The 18,533-nt window shown below is 38.8% G+C and overlaps 4 protein-coding genes and 1 pseudogene across 5 annotated transcripts; 2 read left to right on the forward strand and 3 right to left on the reverse strand.

Moving 5' to 3' along the window:
* Positions 1-65: 65 nt before the first annotated feature.
* Positions 66-3,717, reverse strand: LOC103949114 (DCN1-like protein 5). Of its 2 annotated transcripts, XM_009360213.3 has the most exons (10): positions 3,380-3,700; positions 2,475-2,562; positions 2,276-2,350; positions 2,141-2,177; positions 1,480-1,563; positions 1,273-1,333; positions 1,072-1,178; positions 878-943; positions 500-648; positions 66-350 (listed from the first exon to the last, which is right to left on the reverse strand). In XM_009360213.3, the coding sequence occupies exons 1-9, from the start codon at positions 3,459-3,461 to the stop codon at positions 553-555; spliced, it is 696 nt and encodes a 231-aa protein (XP_009358488.2). In that variant the 5' UTR covers positions 3,462-3,700; the 3' UTR covers positions 66-350; positions 500-552. The 2 variants fall into 2 exon arrangements, with proteins under 2 accessions (XP_009358488.2, XP_048440524.1); XM_048584567.1 differs by lacking the exon at positions 500-648 and having other exon boundaries at positions 3,380-3,717.
* Positions 3,718-4,883: 1,166 nt separating this feature from the next.
* LOC103949113 (60S ribosomal protein L39-1) lies at positions 4,884-5,630 on the forward strand. Its single transcript, XM_009360212.3, has 3 exons — positions 4,884-5,036; positions 5,134-5,237; positions 5,346-5,630. Exons 1-3 carry the CDS (start codon positions 5,034-5,036, stop codon positions 5,392-5,394), a joined length of 156 nt encoding a protein of 51 aa, XP_009358487.1. The 5' UTR covers positions 4,884-5,033; the 3' UTR covers positions 5,395-5,630.
* Positions 5,631-7,175: 1,545 nt separating this feature from the next.
* Positions 7,176-9,845, forward strand: LOC103949112 (WD repeat-containing protein 76). The gene is given in 6 exon segments (XM_009360211.3): positions 7,176-7,635; positions 7,725-8,254; positions 8,257-8,441; positions 8,767-9,167; positions 9,328-9,426; positions 9,539-9,845. Coding segments are annotated over 6 exon segments (1,560 nt in total). The 5' UTR covers positions 7,176-7,504; the 3' UTR covers positions 9,753-9,845.
* A 142-nt stretch (positions 9,846-9,987) lies between these two features.
* Positions 9,988-12,404, reverse strand: LOC103949196 (annotated as a pseudogene).
* A 1,157-nt stretch (positions 12,405-13,561) lies between these two features.
* Positions 13,562-18,466, reverse strand: LOC103949122 (DNA replication licensing factor MCM5). The gene is given in 19 exon segments (XM_009360221.3): positions 13,562-13,820; positions 14,084-14,185; positions 14,336-14,465; positions 14,589-14,698; positions 14,897-14,987; positions 15,086-15,180; positions 15,362-15,457; positions 15,549-15,681; positions 15,765-15,856; positions 16,003-16,107; positions 16,290-16,367; positions 16,446-16,577; positions 16,778-16,883; positions 16,982-17,118; positions 17,209-17,307; positions 17,411-17,431; positions 17,433-17,591; positions 17,788-17,931; positions 18,037-18,466. Coding segments are annotated over 19 exon segments (2,202 nt in total). The 5' UTR covers positions 18,325-18,466; the 3' UTR covers positions 13,562-13,736.
* Positions 18,467-18,533: the final 67 nt, after the last annotated feature.

Below are 18,533 nucleotides of genomic sequence, written 5' to 3' on the forward strand. Positions count from 1 at the left end.
TCATCTCAATCGATCCACGTAATCGCAACATGAACTAGGAGGGCAGTATGTGTGCCTCCTAACACTAAAGTTTAAATTCCCCTTCCCGTAAATTATAGTTTCGAATATCGCAAATTACATAATACAACCACAACGTTTTTACCAATCGGCCAGTGAAAAACATACCTCCCAAAAACAAATTGCAAACTCATTTTTGTATAATTAGACTCTTGCAAAATTTCCTCATCACAAAACTGTAGCATTTCTCATCTCTCCGAACCACCTCCCAAATGAAATTTGAAACGAAAACAAAACCCCTCAAGCACAAATGGTTTGGTAGTAGAACCGATTGGCGGAATTCTTGACAAGCCCTGCAAATGGACCAAACCGAACGAAGTCAATTATAATTGTAGAACTAAAACATTCTTCTTGGAAAATAAGGGATGCAATTTAAGTTAATTAAGATATTAACCCCCGATGGAAAGGAACGGAAAGAATTAGGAGGAGAGATTTCTTTTACCTTCTTAGAGTAATCGGTGTATTCTAACAAAAGGGAATGTAAGGATGCCGGAATTAGCTTTGCTTGTCTCTCACCCATTCAACAAAGTTATCAAAAATCACCGGCCATGCTTGATCAGAATCATAATTTTTCAGGTCTGGAAAACTTATCTGCCAAAAGTAAAGAAACAACAATCAGAACTCGTAGTTTTTCTTATGATACCAAATATATTACACGGAAAGAGTCTTTGTGATAATCTTTTACTCGACAGAGTGCTGTTGTTTAGCCTCCCAATATCACAGCAAGGATTTCAAGCCAAAGAAGAAGAAACTAAAATGTGTGAAGATACAACATAGGAACCGGAATTTCTGGACAAAATAAAAGCAAACACAAGTTTACCTCATTGCAAAAACGGTAAAAATGCATCCACTGATCCATATTTAGTGCCCTGTACTCAGTTTGGACCTGCCAAAAGTTAAATTCAAGGCATCAAAGAACAACGACGGAACCTTATTTTAGAAAGCAAACGCATGTTCAATTACTGGAATTGCTTCAAAGAAAATGGCACAGGAACAACCAACACGGCAGCATACCTTCAAATACTTGATCAATAAATCAACCTGGAGCTGGTATCGAGGACCCAGTACGAGATTCAGTAATTCACACACAGTCTCAATGTCCACACTCTTTTGCCTTTCCTCTGAAAATTAACCAATTTCAGACAGTCGAGCCAGAGATTTCCACAAAAAAAAAAAAAGTTTCTTATCAAAAGACCTGTCAAGACTAAAGCTCACCTGTCAAGCAGTATTGAAATGCAAAGGCATAGAAATCTTCAAATTTGGATGCTGTTGTCAACTTATCGAACAAAGAAAGCAAGATTAGTACCAGCGAATATTTCTGGCTTTCAAGCAGCATACAGTATTATGAGCCAAAATCACCTCAATAACGATTCCATGTGACTCCAAGAAATATAAAAAAAAAAATCAAGAAAGCATGATTACCTCTTTCTCCAATCCCGGTAGTGCTTTCTTTAATTTAGGGATAGTGTCGGCATGTAGATCTTTCAAGCCTCTTTGCCACTCATCCTAATCAGAAGAACAGGAAAGAGAAAAATGGAAAAGGGAAATGACAATTAGAATACAAGCAGTTATGAAGTAATGCTAGAAGACAACATTGAAGATTCCAGGGACCTTCAACAATTAGAGCAAACTCTGCACACGTTCAAAATTCTTAATTAAGTTTTTTAAGTTAGTCTCAGTCCACCAGGTCGCCTTCCTCACTTCTGTTTCCTAATTGTGGTATTACGTATCTCTTATTGCCTCGGATTGTATCTCCTAAGCTGTACATTGCGAATTGTTCTGACATAACATAAGTAACTCCTTTGCTTTCACTTGGGGTATACCAAAACTTAAATTTCAGTAAGAGGCTGTCATACTTTGGGTGGTTTCCTAATGAAAGCATCTTCTTTGTAAAACCATAAGAAAAATATGTTAGGAGTAAGGGATACTGATCAGTATACACATAATTAGTTAGTGCATTATCCAATATTGTAGAGCATATCGCAAAAATACAAACATGAATGCATTACAAGCAAACCATGCACGCCAATTGGGAAACTAGAAGATATGAACAACCTAGTTCGACTATACAGTTATGTCTTACCTTTGAAAAGTAGCCCTGCTTTGCAGCTCTCATTTTCCTGAGTCATGCATCAATCAAATTCAATGAGGTTAAAAGACAAATGAATTGAAGCATGTATACAGAAACACGGCAAACATAATTAACATACCGACTTACCAAGCAAGCATCAGTATTCTAACATCGGTATGGTCCACTTTCAAGTCCGAACAAAGAGCCTCGATTCCTGTTGGGCTATTCAATTAAACATAAAGAGTTTAGCAAGAAGGTAAACAACATTCAGACAAATGCATATTTATTATACTGGAATTTACCGAAACTTCATAAATCCACGCTTATCCAGGCACGGTATACTTACTCAATCATGTTTAACGACTGGTTTGCGTACGATTCAAAGAGGCTATCTATTTTGTCTACATCCTTTCTTGGTCTGCCTTTACCTGTTGCTGAATAACATTACAACATCAAATGCACATCAGAGACAAGTAAATTCAACCTTTTCTACATGGTGGGAGTAATATCCAAAAAAACAAAACAAATTGTTATATAATTATAATTTCCACCAACATTGCAAGGGTAATCTTCTGTAAATACTTAAACCAAACAGTAATTTGATCAACAACAACAAAGCCTTATCCCATTAAGTGGGGTCGGCTCTATGAATTTTAGAACGCCACTGCGCTCGTTTTTGCGCCAAGTTTTAGATTAGCTCCAAGTAATCCATGTCTCTATTACTTCTTAAAACATAAATTATGAGTTTTGTAAAATCAAATCAACGGCCTAGATTCTTTATAAAGTGTGATGAAATCTTACAACAGTCTACCAAATTCCAGAGGCCAAGCAGAAGCACTTCTTCAAAGGCAAGCAAAGGGTGATAAAGTAATTTCACAATTCAAAACTTCAAATTCACAATATGTCAGATGGTCTGAGAAATATCACAGTTCTTCTGCTCCTCAAAATTCAAACACACAGAAACACTGAAATTTAAAAAATTGCATAAAAAATTCAAAATTCAAAATAAATAAAATTACGACACAATCCAAGGCAAATGAAATCGAATACTTACTGGATGCCGAATTAAATAAATTCATGAACAAAATAAAATATAGCTTTTGCTACTTTCCTAGCTGCTTAAGTTAACTCAGCTGCCTACTGATATATTCATGATTTTTAATTTTTTTTCTACATAAAAAATACATGATTTTTTTTTTTCTCTGGGTTTTTTTTTCGGAAACCAATAAGAATCGGAGGAAAGCGAGATACCGGCGCGCTTCGAAACGACGTCGCAGGACGCGAGGGAAGGCGAAGTTGGTGGAGGTGCTTTTCTCTTAGAAGCGCGAGGCATTGTGCTTTTTTGAATTGGAACAATCAATCACAGCCGTCGATTCAATCGCCGGGAAGCACGATGATTCTAATTCGAAAAGACGGCGAGAGAGAGAGAGAGAGAGAGCGAGAGGGGGAGGGGGTGGGTAGTTTTATAGGCGTTTGGATTGGAAGACAGTAAAACGGAAGAAGAAGAGGAAGGTTGCGGCAGTCCTGTAGTGGGGCGGGTGACTAAGACCACGCGCGGATTAGAGCGTGGCCTGGGTCTATGCGATTTGGGTTATTTTTAGAATTTTGTCACTGATTGTATGGATTTCCGTGCGTGGGTTGGCTGGTTTCAGAAGAGTGACTTGTAGAGGCCCGTTACGGCACGGATGATAACAAGTTCGCTCGACTTTGGAATTTACTCAATGAGAAATGTTAATGAATTCCTCTCAGATTTTTTGTCATTCTACGTAAATTTTCGTATCAAGATTATTGTATAAAAAAATAAGTGACAGAACGTTCATCAAAAATCATATTTTTAAGTATCTCTTTATCATATTTCTCTTTACTCTACGCACCCTACTACCTTTGCTCTTTTCTCAAATTATGTTTATTACTAATCATATTCATCAATTTTTCTTTCTATATACTTCATAATATATACTATTGAGCTATACAAAAAATCAGCAGCTATATTTTGTACATAAATAATTAATAAATTTTTCACAAACCCGTATTAATGAGTGAGACGCCACATTGTAGGCAAAAACACAAATAGGACCCATGCAACTTAAACAGGCTTACTTAACATGAACAAGAAAAGTTAGAAATCGAAGAACTTAAAAGATTAAAAAATTCGAAAAACTTAGGAATATAAAAAGTAAAGAAAGAAAAATTGAATAAACTAAATTCCCCTAATTTACTTGACTGTATATTAAAACAAAATTTTAAAGTACAACACATATTTTTCGATTTCAAATGTGTGTAGTATAGAACAATATATTTAGAGACTTGAATATCACTAACCAAACTTATTTCATATCATGTGAATTAGTAGACAATTTACTAACAGTATCAATTCTAAGTAATTTGGTGAAAAATTGAAAATCAAAATTCAGACTCTCCCCAATCAAAAACCTGACTCATCCTGAATTAGTTGGGAAAAAAAAAAAAAGGAAAAGCCAATCCTCAATTTAACTTTTCAGATTTTTCTTAAACTAATTGGACCGTGTCGCCATTTAATATTACGGTTTAGTGGTATTCCTCTTCACTTGTAAGTGCGAGATCATAACAGTTTTAAACCATATTATTACTAGTCTATTGTAAGGCTAAGCCCACCCTCCCACTTAATATAGAAAATATTGATCGTTAAAAAGAAAAAAAAAATTAAATTGGACCGTGTAAGCCAGTTCAATAAATGGGCCTACGAAATTCCCACGCTCAGATACGGTCCAATAGGCCATAAAACCCATAATCTAAATCAGGCCCAATTGTTCAACGGAGCCCAACGTTATAAACTATATATTACAAGACTCGGCAATTAGGGTTTCCTATTGCTAGGGTTTTGTCTGCAAGTCGCTCCTCCGTTCACCGAGCTACCGCAGCGAAGATGGTAAGCCAGCTCTAGCTCTCTCTGCCTAACTGCACCTTCTACTCGTTGACTTCTGTCTTCTTCTTCTGATATTTGATATCGGCGGTTGGATTTGCAGCCGTCACACAAGTCTTTCATGATCAAGAAGAAGCTGGCGAAGAAGATGAGACAGAACCGACCCATTCCTCACTGGATCCGCATGAGGACCGACAACACCATCAGGTTATAATTAAAGAGACCCCATTTGATTTTGTTTTACTATTTTTTACATTTAGATTTTGTTCTTGGAAATCGCTTCCGCCGGCTCTAATACGGCGTCATGTGCTTCAGGTACAACGCTAAGCGCAGGCACTGGCGCCGGACCAAGCTTGGGTTCTGAGGTGGACCACCCGCTACTCTATACCTGCCATTTGGTTGTCAAGATTTAAATTCTGAGAAACAGATGGAAACTTTTTATGTTTAATCAAACTGGGAACTTCCATAGAGCCCCGTTGCGGAGATTGCTTTATGAAATTGGTATTTGATTTGTAGTTTAATTGTATTTCGAGTATTGGGTTGGACCAATTTTTGAATTTAGCTGAGTTAAATCTGAATCATGACTACCCAATGCTTTTATTCTGTTTTCGTTATGTTTTGTTAATGTCATGCTTGGGTCTTTCTTAATTTGATTCGATTGCGGATTGTCTGTATGATCTGATTAGTGATATACTTGTTTGGATGACTGATTTGGTATGTTGCATTTGTCTGTTGATGAGGTGATTTGGTATGTTGCATTTGGAACATAGCAGCAATGATTCCACCTAGCCTCAGTAATCCATAAGGTGTTGGTAAGATTTTCTGGTCAAAATAGTTCAATGTTTTTGTTGTTGCTTGGATACATTGCGTTTATAGTTACGTTGATGTGGAACCATGTAATTGGGAATGTAAATAGATTTTCTTCTGTCTTGGTACCTCATTGTTCACTCTACGCAATGCAATTTAACTTGAAGTTTGAGGAAGTATCTTGTCGGTTTACTGAACAAGTTCCAAGTTAAAATAGTAATGCCCCTGGTGGGATTCTAAAGAGAGTTCTTTTACGGTGGATATATGACTGATGGAGTGCAGTGAATTTTCTAGTTTCTGTGTCGATGTCAAATTGCTTTCCACGTTGAAATTTGGCGTTATTTTCTAGTTTATGTTTGCATGTAGTATGAACTAGGACAGAAAGTTTGTGTTTCTGTTGGCGTTGTGTTTCCTTTGGGAGACTAGCAGTTTCCCTGGCGTTTTATTTGGCTTTCGCATAAGCTGTTTTGCCCAACTTATATATATATGTATGTATGTATAAAATGCATGCTTCGGTTCATTTTACAAACTTAGAGCTCATTTGGAACTGTTTTTATAATGACTAAAAATGTTTTTGAAAACAATCTTTATTAAAATTTCAAGTGAATTTTAGAAAAGCATTTGAAGTGTTTTTTCTAAGAAATACATAATTGATGTTTCTTGCAGTAAGCCTTTTAAGTGCTTTTGGAACATATAACCGCTTTCTCTAAAAGCATTTTTAGTCATTTTAAAAACATTTCCAAACGGTCACTTAGTATTACGAGTTTAGTGATATTTTTTTTTATTTGTAAGTGGGAGGTCTTAAGTTCGATTATCGTCAAAGATGAATTTAAACCATATTATTGCTAGTTCCTTGTGAAGTTTAGTTTTTTTTTTTTTTTATCTTTAATGTAGATAATATTGTTTGTTAAAAAAATAAAAAATAAATAAACTTCCAAACGAGTCCTTGTAATTTTAGTTTCAATGCCCTTCTCCATTTCTCAAACGAAGAGGAAAATGAATATTTTTCATTATGGGAGAAAACTTGTGAGTTAGTCCAGTCCTTCGACTGGTGTAATTTTGAAGATTACTTTTTTAAACAAATGATATTATTTATATAAAGAGGTATGGGAGTGGGCCTCAATAGCAAAAACTACCAGATTTTGATCTTACTCCTCCTGGAAGAGGATCCTCTTCTGAGCTCAGATGAAGATCCTCCTGACAGATCCAACTAGATCGTTTAAATTTAATTCAACGATTACAATTATTATAATTTTAAAAAAATCCTCTTAATTGAAGCCATTTAATTAAATTTGAACAATTCAAATGAACCAATCACTTCCTGAGTTCAGGAGGAGAGAATCCTCTTCCACTCATCTTCAAAACAGCCGCCTTACTTAATGTCAGAACACGTGAGACATTCTAATCGCGCAACCCTAACAGATATCATCTCTCGTTTAAAAAGGTTTGGGCCTCTTAAAGGCATAATGATAGACGTGATGCCGTGATTGGGCAGCGTGTCAGATTTGGTGTAATTTCATTCCCGCCAGTTTCATTTCCCGCCAATAGTCGCGTCAATTAGCAAATGACATACCCCACCTACCCGCTGTGAACGGCCTCTTCTCTCTCCATCCCTCTCCAGTTTCCTCTCTCCCTCTCTCTGCCTCCAATCGTTGCAATACTCTCCAATGGCGTTTGAGAAGCTCACAGACTACGAGCGCAAGAGGCTCGAGAACATCCGCCTGAACGACGAAAAGATGGCCTCCCTCAAACTCCAATCCATCAAAGCCCAAGTCTCCGCCTCAACCAAACGCCCAAGGTTCTCTCTCTCTCTCTCTCTCTCTCTCTCTCTCTTTAAATTCACTATTTTCTTGAAACCCCGATTCTAATTTCTGGTTTTAATTCTAGGGTTGAGATCAAATCGTACAAAGTCAGTCCGAAGAAACAACCCAAAACCCAGACCCCAATTGTCATGAGGCGGTCTTTACGCACGCGCGGATTACCGCCAGATGCGAACGGCCTAAGCGATGAGGCTCTCGAATCCATGGCCAAAACTATGAATTCTTCAAGCCCGTCGAAGGGATTGCCTTGCTATATTGGTCCTCTTAGCATGAAAGACGCTTACAGAGGAGTGTCAGATCGAGCTCTAATCGAAGCAATTCTGGATATTTCGAAGAAGCCCCAATTGGACGCTTCAGTGAAAGGTGAAGTTAAAGGCGAAAATGGCAGATTTGAAGGTGGAAAAGTTGAAAGTTCGTGCTTTTCAATTAGGAAGGAAGTAAATGAAGTTAAAATTGGTGTGAAGATGGAGCGTTTGAGTAAGGGGATTGGTGGGTTTACTCGTGGTTTTGTTAAGAAGCAAGGAAATGAAATGTGGAGTAGTTTAAAGTTGGAGTCTTTGACTCTAAAACCAGAGAATGTCGCGAGGGTTGTGCCCGGAGGATTATGAATGTGAAGTTTTTTCCCTGTACTAGTTCGAATATGATTGCGGTTGGGAATAAGTTTGGGAATATTGGATTTTGGCATATTGATTCTAAGGAAGATGAAGAAAGCGGTATCTATTTGTATCGTCCGCATAATTGTCCCATTTCTGGGATTTTGATTCAGCAACACAGTATGTCAAAGGTAATTTTTATCTGAATGATTCTTATATGATAACTTGATTTGAGTGTTGAGACTTGAGAGAGAGATGTTCATGTTTCCGATTCGAAAGTGAAGATTTAAGTTCTGTTAAATTCTCAGTTATGTTTGCTCACACACTAATATACTTTGTTCTGCTGAACTTCTGAGTAGTAACATAAGAAAATGAGTTTGGTGACAATAAGGCGGAAACTCATCTTTCCGAACATTGGCACTGTTTTGCAGCATGCTTTTATTTGAGCAATCACTTGAATGAATTCGAGTAACTCTTGTGGTATATGCTAACATATGATTGTTGAGTTATGTGCAGATCTTTACTAGTTGTTATGATGGCTATATCCGGTTGATGGATGCCGAGAAAGAGGTGTTTGATCTAGTATATTCCAGTGAGGACACTATATACTCTATGTCCCAACAGTCGAAAGATCCCAACTGCTTATATTTTGCTGAGGGCCACGGTGGTTTAAGCGTCTGGGATCAGAGAACGGGAAACTTGTCAAACCAGTGGTCTTTGCACGAAGACAGAATCAATAGCGTTGACTTTAGCTCAGCAAACCCTAACCTCATGGCCACTAGTTCCACAGATGGAACTGCCTGCATTTGGGATCTGAGAAGAATCGTTGCAGATAAAACTTTACAAACAATTAGCCACAATAGGGCTGTGCATTCTGCTTACTTCTCGCCTTCTGGAAGCTTTCTCGCAACGACAAGGTAGCCATCTTACGCCTTTCTAACTTAAAGTCGTCTCTTTTTCTTCCACGCTGCAATGCTATGTTATAACTGTAATGTTCTTAAGTGGTGATTCATGAAATGGATTTGCATTGATCTCACTCGCTGTGGCCAGACTAATCTTCTCCTTGTCTTCGTGTAGTATTGACGACACAGTTGGTATATCAAGCGGGGTTAATTTTGAGAACACATCAATGATATACCATAATAATAAAACCAGCAGATGGATTTCTAAGTTCAGGTATGATTTTTACCAGATTTTGAAATTTTCAAATGTTTCCAACTTTCCTTTCGCTAGAACGCGGTCGCTTTTGCTTTCGCTTTCTGGCAGCTGACTTTAAAACTGGAAACAGGGCAATATGGGGGTGGGACGACGCCTACGTCTTCATTGGCAACGTGAAAAGAGGAGTAGATGTGATCTCCCCAGTTGAAAGAAGAACAGTGCTCACTTTAGAGAGCCCGCACATGACTGCGATTCCATGTCGATTTGATGCTCACCCTTACAATGTTGGGATGCTAGCAGGATCCACTGCTGGAGGCCAAGTTTATGTATGGACATTGGGATAGGAAATTCAGCTTCTCTACTTGCATGTAGTTAGTGAAAACATGACAAGTTTTGTACCTTGAACTTTAATTTAGTGAAATTGTTGTTGCGTGGCACGAGCTACTTTAGTTTAGTACCGACCCTAATTTACAAGGATTTTGAGCTTCTCTGGCCAACTGGCCTAACCCATGTATATTGTTGTTTCACGAGCATGTCATAAACATATTGAATGAGAACCTTGGTTCGAAGAACTTAAAAAATGAATGAGAAATTAAGCATTAATTATAATTCATTTTCTTCCATGAGGTTGATTCATGTGGGAATAATTCTTCATTACATGAAAGCACAGCCTGTGCCATCAACTTCCCAAGCCAACCATGGTACAACAATCCCCTTGAACCAAGCCCTCCAAATAACCAGTGGTTGGAGCTTCGGTTTTCATCAACTATGTCATGGACACAACCCAAAAGGCAAAGTGAGCCATGAGGAGTAAGTGGCGGCATTGCCCTCAGGCCAGCCCTGGTTGGCAGAAGCTCTTTAAGGGCTTCCCTGGCTTCATCTGCAAAAACATTTGGTGATGAATTTCTTGATTTCCATTCCGATGTCGAGCCCATATACAAACACCGAGGACGCTGGACAGCGAGCCAAGCATCTGACAATATCAAGGGGCCAAGGCTTGGATACGCCTCTCTTAAACAAAGAAATTTATAAGATGATTTTCGTTTCGTACATATATCACAAAATTTTGGGCCATTTAGATACTAATACAAGGCAGAGAAGAAAGTTTACCCTATGTCATCAGGAAGCTGAAGATGTGCAACAACACCTCTGCATAACCTCAACGGAAGCCTCCCACAGAGCTCAGGAAGCATGTCTGCTTTCGCACCTAGACATACTATTACTGCCTGGTATTCCCCTAACGTCAAATGTAATCAGATGCAAATATAAGAAAAGATGCACTGAAATTGCTGAACCCCTAAACTATAAGAAATTCGGAACACAAACAGAATCATCACATACAAACAACTTATACGAGAGTCGAACATGTCCACAATACGAACCTAATTAAAGCTTGAATCAATTGCACGGGTCATTACCTTCTAGGTCTAAGAGTTTGTGAACTGAACCCTTGTGCAAGTGCAATTCTCTGACTCCAGAGCCAGAAGCACAAAGTTCCTTCACCAATTTTGACATGCTAAAAACAGTGCCTGGACAAATAACCATGAGAACAAGAAATCAATAAAAACAAAAAGCAAAAGCATCTGTACTAAAGAGAGAGATAGGAGGGAAAGAGGTGTCAGCGCTTAATCATCCGGACCTGTAAATAGCGTTGAGGATGAATATTAACAGCTTCAGGCATACAAAAGGAGGCGTCAAGAGGTGGAGATATACAGGGTATGAGACTTTGGGAAGCATCCTTGTCAAGGGTTTCTATTCAGCAACTAGCAAGGCAACTCTGGGCATTCTAACGACATAAATTGAGAAACACTAACATTAGAATGAGGTCGGAAACTAATTATCTGAAGCTGTTGTGCTAGTAGAACAATGGGGGGAATTACGTCTTTCAACAATGTCAAGTTCTTCATGCTCAGGGCCGGTCTAAAGATGCCCCTGCAGACAGAAATTCAAACTCATGCCTATTAGCTATACTAAAGCAAGGATAAATATTAAAACAAACATTGATTTAGTACAAGAACCCGAAGTTCTCTACAAAAACACACGAGCCAAATTGGAGTCAACTAGCCCGTTGTCATGTTCTAATCGATTCTTAGACTAGTAATTCCTTATGTGCCGTTCTCTTGAGCAAGGTATTTTTCAATAGTATTGAGCTTGAATTGTCTTTCTGGTGCGAAAAACCCGAAAAGAAAACACTTTAAGATGTTACACACACTCATTTGGGCACAACAAAGGATTTCAACTTTAAGATAAAGAGTGAAAGAAGACCCTTTTTAAGACTGTTTTCTTTTTTCACAAAACGGCCTTCTAAACTATTCTAATCTACGAAGCGGAATTCACACCGGATGAGCACACTCTGACCAACTTACCTGATCCACTTCATCAAACCCTTTAAGATAACTAAAATGCGCATAAATGCAACAATGCATGAATGATGAAGTGGAACACAAAGATTTCAAATTTAAATCGAATTGAAAACTGAAAGAAAGGAATTTGAAAAAAGAAAAGCGAACCTTCTTCTAACAATTGGCATTGGGCGGTCAGAATTTGGAGCAGCGGAAGACACGGCGGCGCTCAAAGGTTCAAGGACTCAGTCCAGCAGTCGGCAGCACGCCATAGAAGCTTGGCTTTAGGGGAATAAGGGTGAAGAAGTCCACCGGAAACCCCGGACGCGCCGCCGCCAATTCCAACTTCATCGTATATGTCGACGCGGATGTTGGAGTCTTTCGAGCTCTGCTTTAACATGTGCCATGCGACGTAGAGGCCGGAAAATCCAGCTCCGAGCACCACGTACCGTATACAACTAGGACTTAGACTCGGAGGAGGACGGTGGCGCTGAGTCAGAGAACTCGGGGACCCAACTGAACAAGAAGAAGAAGAGGCCATCCTCACTGCGCCGCCGCCTATCCCCTTTTCTCTTCTTTTGTTTTTCCTTCTTCAAAACGAGTCCATTTAAGTTTTCGCAAAATTTCACTTTCGTCCATCGTCCTGGTGTTTGTAGGTTAAGACTTTTATTTTGGGATGCCACAGTAACATCCCAAACCCGAACTGAAAACAAATCGTCACGTCACATGATCACGCGTGATTAAATCGGAATATCACCATCTTGGCATCTCCGTTTCATGCAAGTCATTGTAGTTTTGTTAGTATTTTATATCCAAAGACAAAGTGGGACCCTAGAGTTCTCTCACTCCCGATCCTTTGTGCATTGACATATGTAAAAAAAAATTTACTAAATACATGAAAAGTCTATTTCTGCATTAAATATCATTAAAAATTAATATTAAAAAAAGAAAGATATACAAATATTATTCAAATATTCTCGCGTTTTTAGATGCAAATGCACTTATTAAGTTTACATAATCTAATTTTTCAACCAATTCAAACCAAAAGAGAAGTCCTTACCCAGTACGCCAAATTCCAATCATTTTTCTATTGTTACAATGTTGTTACATTCAATAAATGAATGAATGGTTGGATTACAGAGACAACATCTTACAGCTAGGGAAAATACTAGAGTGAAGAGGATAATAATTTTCATATACGCGCCTAGGCGGACGAGGGGGATTTGAATAATATATTATATTTTATATAACTAATTAATTTGAACATTGAATAATATCATTTTTCAAAAAGATGAGAGTTTTAGCCTTTTAGGTAGATAATAAAGATATATGTGGTGTGATCTTAAAATAGGGTAACAACATCTCATAAAATAAACATAAAGGTGATATTTAAGAGAAGCAAAAAAAGTACAAAAAAGATGGTAAGGACTATTTAAAAGGAAGAAGACGTGTAGCTATAAAAGAAGATGGTGGGACTATCTTAAGTAAAATCATACAATTAAAACGATGTTGGGAATAGGGTTGTTTTCTTCCTTGCACGAGGCCGACCCTGCAACAAAAGATTTCCAGATTCCTGCGTATATAACCCCGCATAGCTCCCGTCCATCTCCGTCCAAACCTACCTAGCCGCCTAAAAATTGAGGGCCCTTCCAAAGTGGGGGCCCTAGGCAGGCGCGTACTCCGGCTACCCTCAGGGCCGGCTCTGAATACACCTATCAATTTTCATTAACTTTTTGTACGAAACTGTCACATGCAAGACGCATAGAAGAGTAAACTTGGAGAAACATGGTTTCACAATTATATTTACAGGGTAGACAAAGAGCTCTTTCCATAACACATCGAAAAAATTGGACGAAACACAAACTAGTGCAGAGCTGAGGCACATTTGCCACTAAGACTACGGAAGCCATAGATAACTGTCCTGTAAATGTGTGCAGGTCACTACTGTTTAAGTAAGATGTAAGGAAAATTATTATTACAAATAATTTATGCTTTGCGTAAAATAACGCGTCTTTCTCGCTTGTATTCGACTTCATCCCTCTGGTGCATAATAATAAGAGCTCTTCTCACCTGCAAATAAGTAGTAGTGATATCAATGAAAGCACCAACAGACTCAAGATTGTTCAATTATTGAAAAGATGTTGGCGGAAGCTGAAATAGTCCTTTTTCCGATGTTCATTTGTCCCTGAATCACACTAATGCGTGTGATATTATCAATATTCGAAAGACAATTCAAACCAAAAAGCATCAAATCCCAACCATCGTACTTTTCCAGATTTGTTGCTTACGTACGGAGGCAACTGTAATGGATATTTAATCAAATTCGTACTTACAATGGATTCATTCATCCCCATTCTTGTGAGCTCATCGATCAGCTTTCTCTCTGATATGTGGTTCCCAATGCCTACTCTTCTCCTTATCTGAGTTTCAGCTTGCTGTTCAAGGGTCAAAAAATATGCACACGTTGGAAAAGAAAAGGGTACGAGAAAGATGAGAAAGAGAACGAAAATGATATCTTATCTAGAACTCAGTTGCTTCTTTTATTTTCTTGTAGGAAAGACGATAATGAAATAGTTTCTACTAACCTTAACTTCATTCGCCATCTCGCCAGTGAGATTGACTTGTTGCTGTATTCCAGACTTTGCCGCGTCCATTGTGGCTGCATTGAATAGTCTTATTGCTTCACGAACATGCTCCTCAGTAGCTTCGTGGCGCCTGAATTTGACATTGTGGTTTTCGTTATCAAAGTTCTAGTCCCCATTCCTAATAAAAAAACATTACAACTGGAAGTCCTAACTCCTAAGCGTCAGTCAGTGTCACTAATACAGTAATACTTACAGTTGCATTTTCGCAAGGGCCTCACTCAACCTCACTATAGCTTCAAGCTGCCTTACAGTGATTGGGACTGCAGCAGCCTCTCCAGTTTCATTTGCTAGCTGTCTCATGTCCTATAAGAAAATTCGTGAAGATGACGTCAATTGGAACCTTCTGAACAATACACCAATATGTAGACCCCGTTAATGGAGAAGTCCAATGGAACTCCCAAAAAAACCTTTTAGCATGACCTACTTCTTTGAGCACCATATGAGAATTTTTGGGTTGGCATCTGTTCAATCCTCAATACAATAAGTTAACAGCAAGAATACCTGTCTGATTTTCACATAATTACTCTGCAGCTCTCTCGACGCAGTTTCTGATAAACGGGGGTGGCATTCAGTTCGACAATATTGTATGTACCTGCAAATGTTGAAAAAAAAAAAATTCAACATCTTATTGATATTTCAATGGCAGCATTGGATAATGTATGTACGAACTTGTGCTTCAAATTGGTATACCTCTTCAGCCAATTCTCTTCTTTAGAAACTACTCTACCATCACCCAGTGCTGCACCAGCAGACGCATGAACCTTTATGATATGACTTGCTATAATCTGTCATTGAAAAGCTGAGTCAAGCTACTGATGGAAAAGGAAGTACAATCAAAGTGGACCAGCAGTGACACTCAAAGATATAGTACATGTTTGGTGTTGAAATGCCCACCAAAATTAAAAAAAGAATTGTACTCCCAAAGTACTTAAGCAAAACACTTCGAACTGGCAATATTAAAAATACCTTATCCTGACTGTACATCCTGATATCTTTAACAATGAATATCAAGTCAAATCTCGAAAGAATTGTCGTCTGCAGATCAATATTATCCTGAGCAGTCTGAAAGAAAGCAAGAGTGTCAGTTAGTATTCAAAGAAATTACAAGTTGCATGTGAAACTCTTAAAATGGATCAACTAGGGTGAAGTGTACCTTAAGATCGTCATAACGTCCAGATGGAGGGTTAGCAGCTGCAAGCACAGAGGTTCTAGAATTAAGAACGGTTGTTATTCCTGCTTTGGCAATGGATATGGTTTGCTGCTCCATGGCTTCATGAATAGCAACCCTAAGCCACAACAATGTAGTCTATTAGAACTCCATGAAAATACTATGTTAAGCAGATCAAGATCTCTATCCAGCTTGCATTACCTATCCTCTGATCTCATTTTGTCAAACTCGTCAATACAGACAACACCTCCATCCGCTAAAACCATGGCTCCTCCTTCAAGATAAAACTCACGCTGGCTTGCACCGAGAAATTGAAATTAGAGACATTTTCATACCAAAGGAAAGGACAACTACCTCACTAATATTTTGTGAAAGGCATTGCAAACCTAGAGACAACAAGTATCCGTAAATTAAAATCAAATGAAGATAAAGAACTTACAGAACTGCTATCCCTGATCACAGAAGCTGTAAGACCAGCAGCTGATGACCCTTTTCCTGAAGTATATACGGCCACTGGAGCTGTCTTCTCGACAAACTTAAGAAACTTTACAGAAGAGTTGAAATCAAATCAGCATGTGCTATTTGTAGAATGGAAGAAGAGCATAAACTGTCTTATTCTCACATGGCTAAGAAAATAGGTCTTAAACTAACAGAGATATTTTCTGCGATAAATTGTATACTGCCACTTATTTTGCGAGCCCATAAAATAAATATAAGAGAACCAACCTGTGATTTAGCGGTAGATGGATCCCCCAAAAGTAAGACATTAATATCACCTCTTAGCTTCACACCATCAGGCAAATGCTGCTCACATGAAGATGGGTTGTTAGTTGTTACGATCAATAAACCACACATTTACTAAAAGACAAATTCAGGATATACCTTTCTAGATCCCCCGAACAGAAGACACGCCACAGCCTTCTTTACATCTTCATGACCGAATATAGAGGGAGCAATTTTCGAGCATATATTTTTATAAGCATCTTCTGAAGCAAACTTCTTGAATTCTTCTATCTGCAAACATATGAAAAATGGTTGAAAAATCATATTACTGGTTCCATAACAAAGCCTACTTCAATTAAAATATGACAAAAACATTCACCATCTAGTGCTTGAATATATACTGCACAATTTCATGAACACCTATATTTTAACTAACTAGCAGTGTGGAGAAGACGTTAAAGATATTCCCAAATATTGAGTTCAACCAATACCTCGTCTTGTGTAAAAGCAGCGGGACCACGAGAGTTGGCATCAGTTGCTTCTTCTATTCCTACCACTCTGATGTAAGGCTGCCTAACAGCAACTGCTCCTTTGTGACTACATAGAACCGAATAGAGTAAACATTGAAGTTAAGCAGTGAAGTGCAGAATACAAAGATATTAAAATATTCATCTAAAAGTTATAACAATCCTCACGATGTGGCAGAATTGGAAGCTTGATAGATGCTATAAATGCCCATGATGGTTAATCTTGTGCCAGGTACAATTGTCTGAACAAGATGACGGTCCACAGATAGAAGCATATTTCTTGGAAGCTCTCCGGTAGGTACATCCTTCATAAACCAAGGGGGGGAAACCACTAATTAATGAACATTCCATAATTCAATTTGAACTTCGTTTCCTTAATAAATTAAGATCATCACCTCTGGATTCTCTTGCAATTTCAAGGTTTGCTGATCAACATACTTGCTCTTATCAGGAACCACAACCCACGGATCAAGCGGACAAGGTTCTTCTCCAGGCTAAACATTTCCAATCCCTTGTATTAGATGTCAAACTAGAAAAGAAAGCCAATGCAAGACAAACGCCGAAAGAAGGGAAGATAAGAACAGAAATCTAACAAACCTGAGGAATATGGTTGCACGTAGCGAGGGACGACTGCCCCACCAAGACCTGGCCGGCAAGGTACCCTCTGCACATTTTTACAGTTCTTACACATGACAATCACATAAGTCGCCTTCGCCTTGACCCTCGAAGCAGCTATAGTGATCCCGGAAACCTTGATGAGTTTTGATATACATTGTGCCTACAATAATTTAAAAGCAAAATTATATATCATAACCAAACCATAAACTCCTTAAAAACCACCCCCGATTCTCATTGCTCAAATAAACAACTTTTTAAGTTCGATTAGAAATAAAAGTTTTATCATTTTTTCCCAAACTTTCTCATCAACCAAAAAGATACAAAGACCAAGCAAAAAAAACATAGAAACAACCAACCCCGAGCTGGCGCATGGACGCCGGGTCCTCTTTGGAGGTCAGCAAGATCTGAACATCCTCCGGCACCCGTTCCTCCAATTTCCCTTCGTTTCCGGGAACTTTCGTCTTCAAATTCGCCAAAACCTGACCGGCGGCGTTCTCAAACTACAAAATCCCCAAAATGAAAACAAATCAAAATTAATTAACAGACAAAAAAAATGATTAAATGAAATCGATAGGGGATAATTAACCAAGAGGTCAAGTTTTAACCAGAGGCAAATAATCGGAGGGGGCAGAGCGGAGCTTTGCGACGAGGTCGGCGTCGAAAGAATCGAGGTCTTCAATGTCGACGAGAAGGTACTTAGGGTTGTGGAGGAGGCTCTCCCTGTAGGAAAACACATTTTTCTGGGTCTCAAAGCTTCGGATGAATTCCTTGAATTTCTGGAGGACCGAGTGGCGGGTGGCAGCTGCGGCGTTGCTTCCTGGGTCTCCGCCGTCGCCGCCGAGCGACTGCGCTTGGTCGCTGTAATAGATCGCTCCTTCGTCCCACCCTGACATGACTCTACTCTCTCTCTCTAGAATTACAATGTTACGTCCCTCTCACTTTCTCTCTCTAAAATGCTCCCTCGGTGGTCTAAAAAGGTCAAATGACTATAGGGCAACCGCGCGAAGGAGGAGTACGTCTTTTGGCGGGGAGAATTTGGCGGGAAAGAGGGCGAGGGTTTATCTGCCAGCGGAACGTGACTCAATGGTAATAATGGACCTGT

Source organism: the organism of the source record quoted next, unplaced genomic scaffold (assembly GCF_019419815.1).
Source record: "Pyrus x bretschneideri cultivar Hongxiangsu unplaced genomic scaffold, Pyrus_bretschneideri_v1 Contig1, whole genome shotgun sequence".
NCBI classification, from domain to species: Eukaryota; Viridiplantae; Streptophyta; class Magnoliopsida; order Rosales; family Rosaceae; genus Pyrus; species Pyrus x bretschneideri.

Bases quoted from the DNA above. Each gene is read 5' to 3' on its own strand.
- LOC103949113 (XM_009360212.3), top strand. The intron at 5,238-5,345 runs GTTATAATTAAA...CATGTGCTTCAG, and splicing joins AGGACCGACAACACCATCAG to GTACAACGCTAAGCGCAGGC.
- LOC103949114 (XM_048584567.1), bottom strand. From the start codon at position 3,461: ATGCCTCGCGCTTCTAAGAGAAAAGCACCTCCACCAACTTCGCCTTCC. The intron at 2,563-3,379 runs GTATCTCGCTTT...AATGTTATTCAG, and splicing joins CGTCGTTTCGAAGCGCGCCG to CAACAGGTAAAGGCAGACCA. The intron at 351-877 runs GTAAACTTGTGT...GTCCATTTGCAG, and splicing joins TTTACCGTTTTTGCAATGAG to GGCTTGTCAAGAATTCCGCC.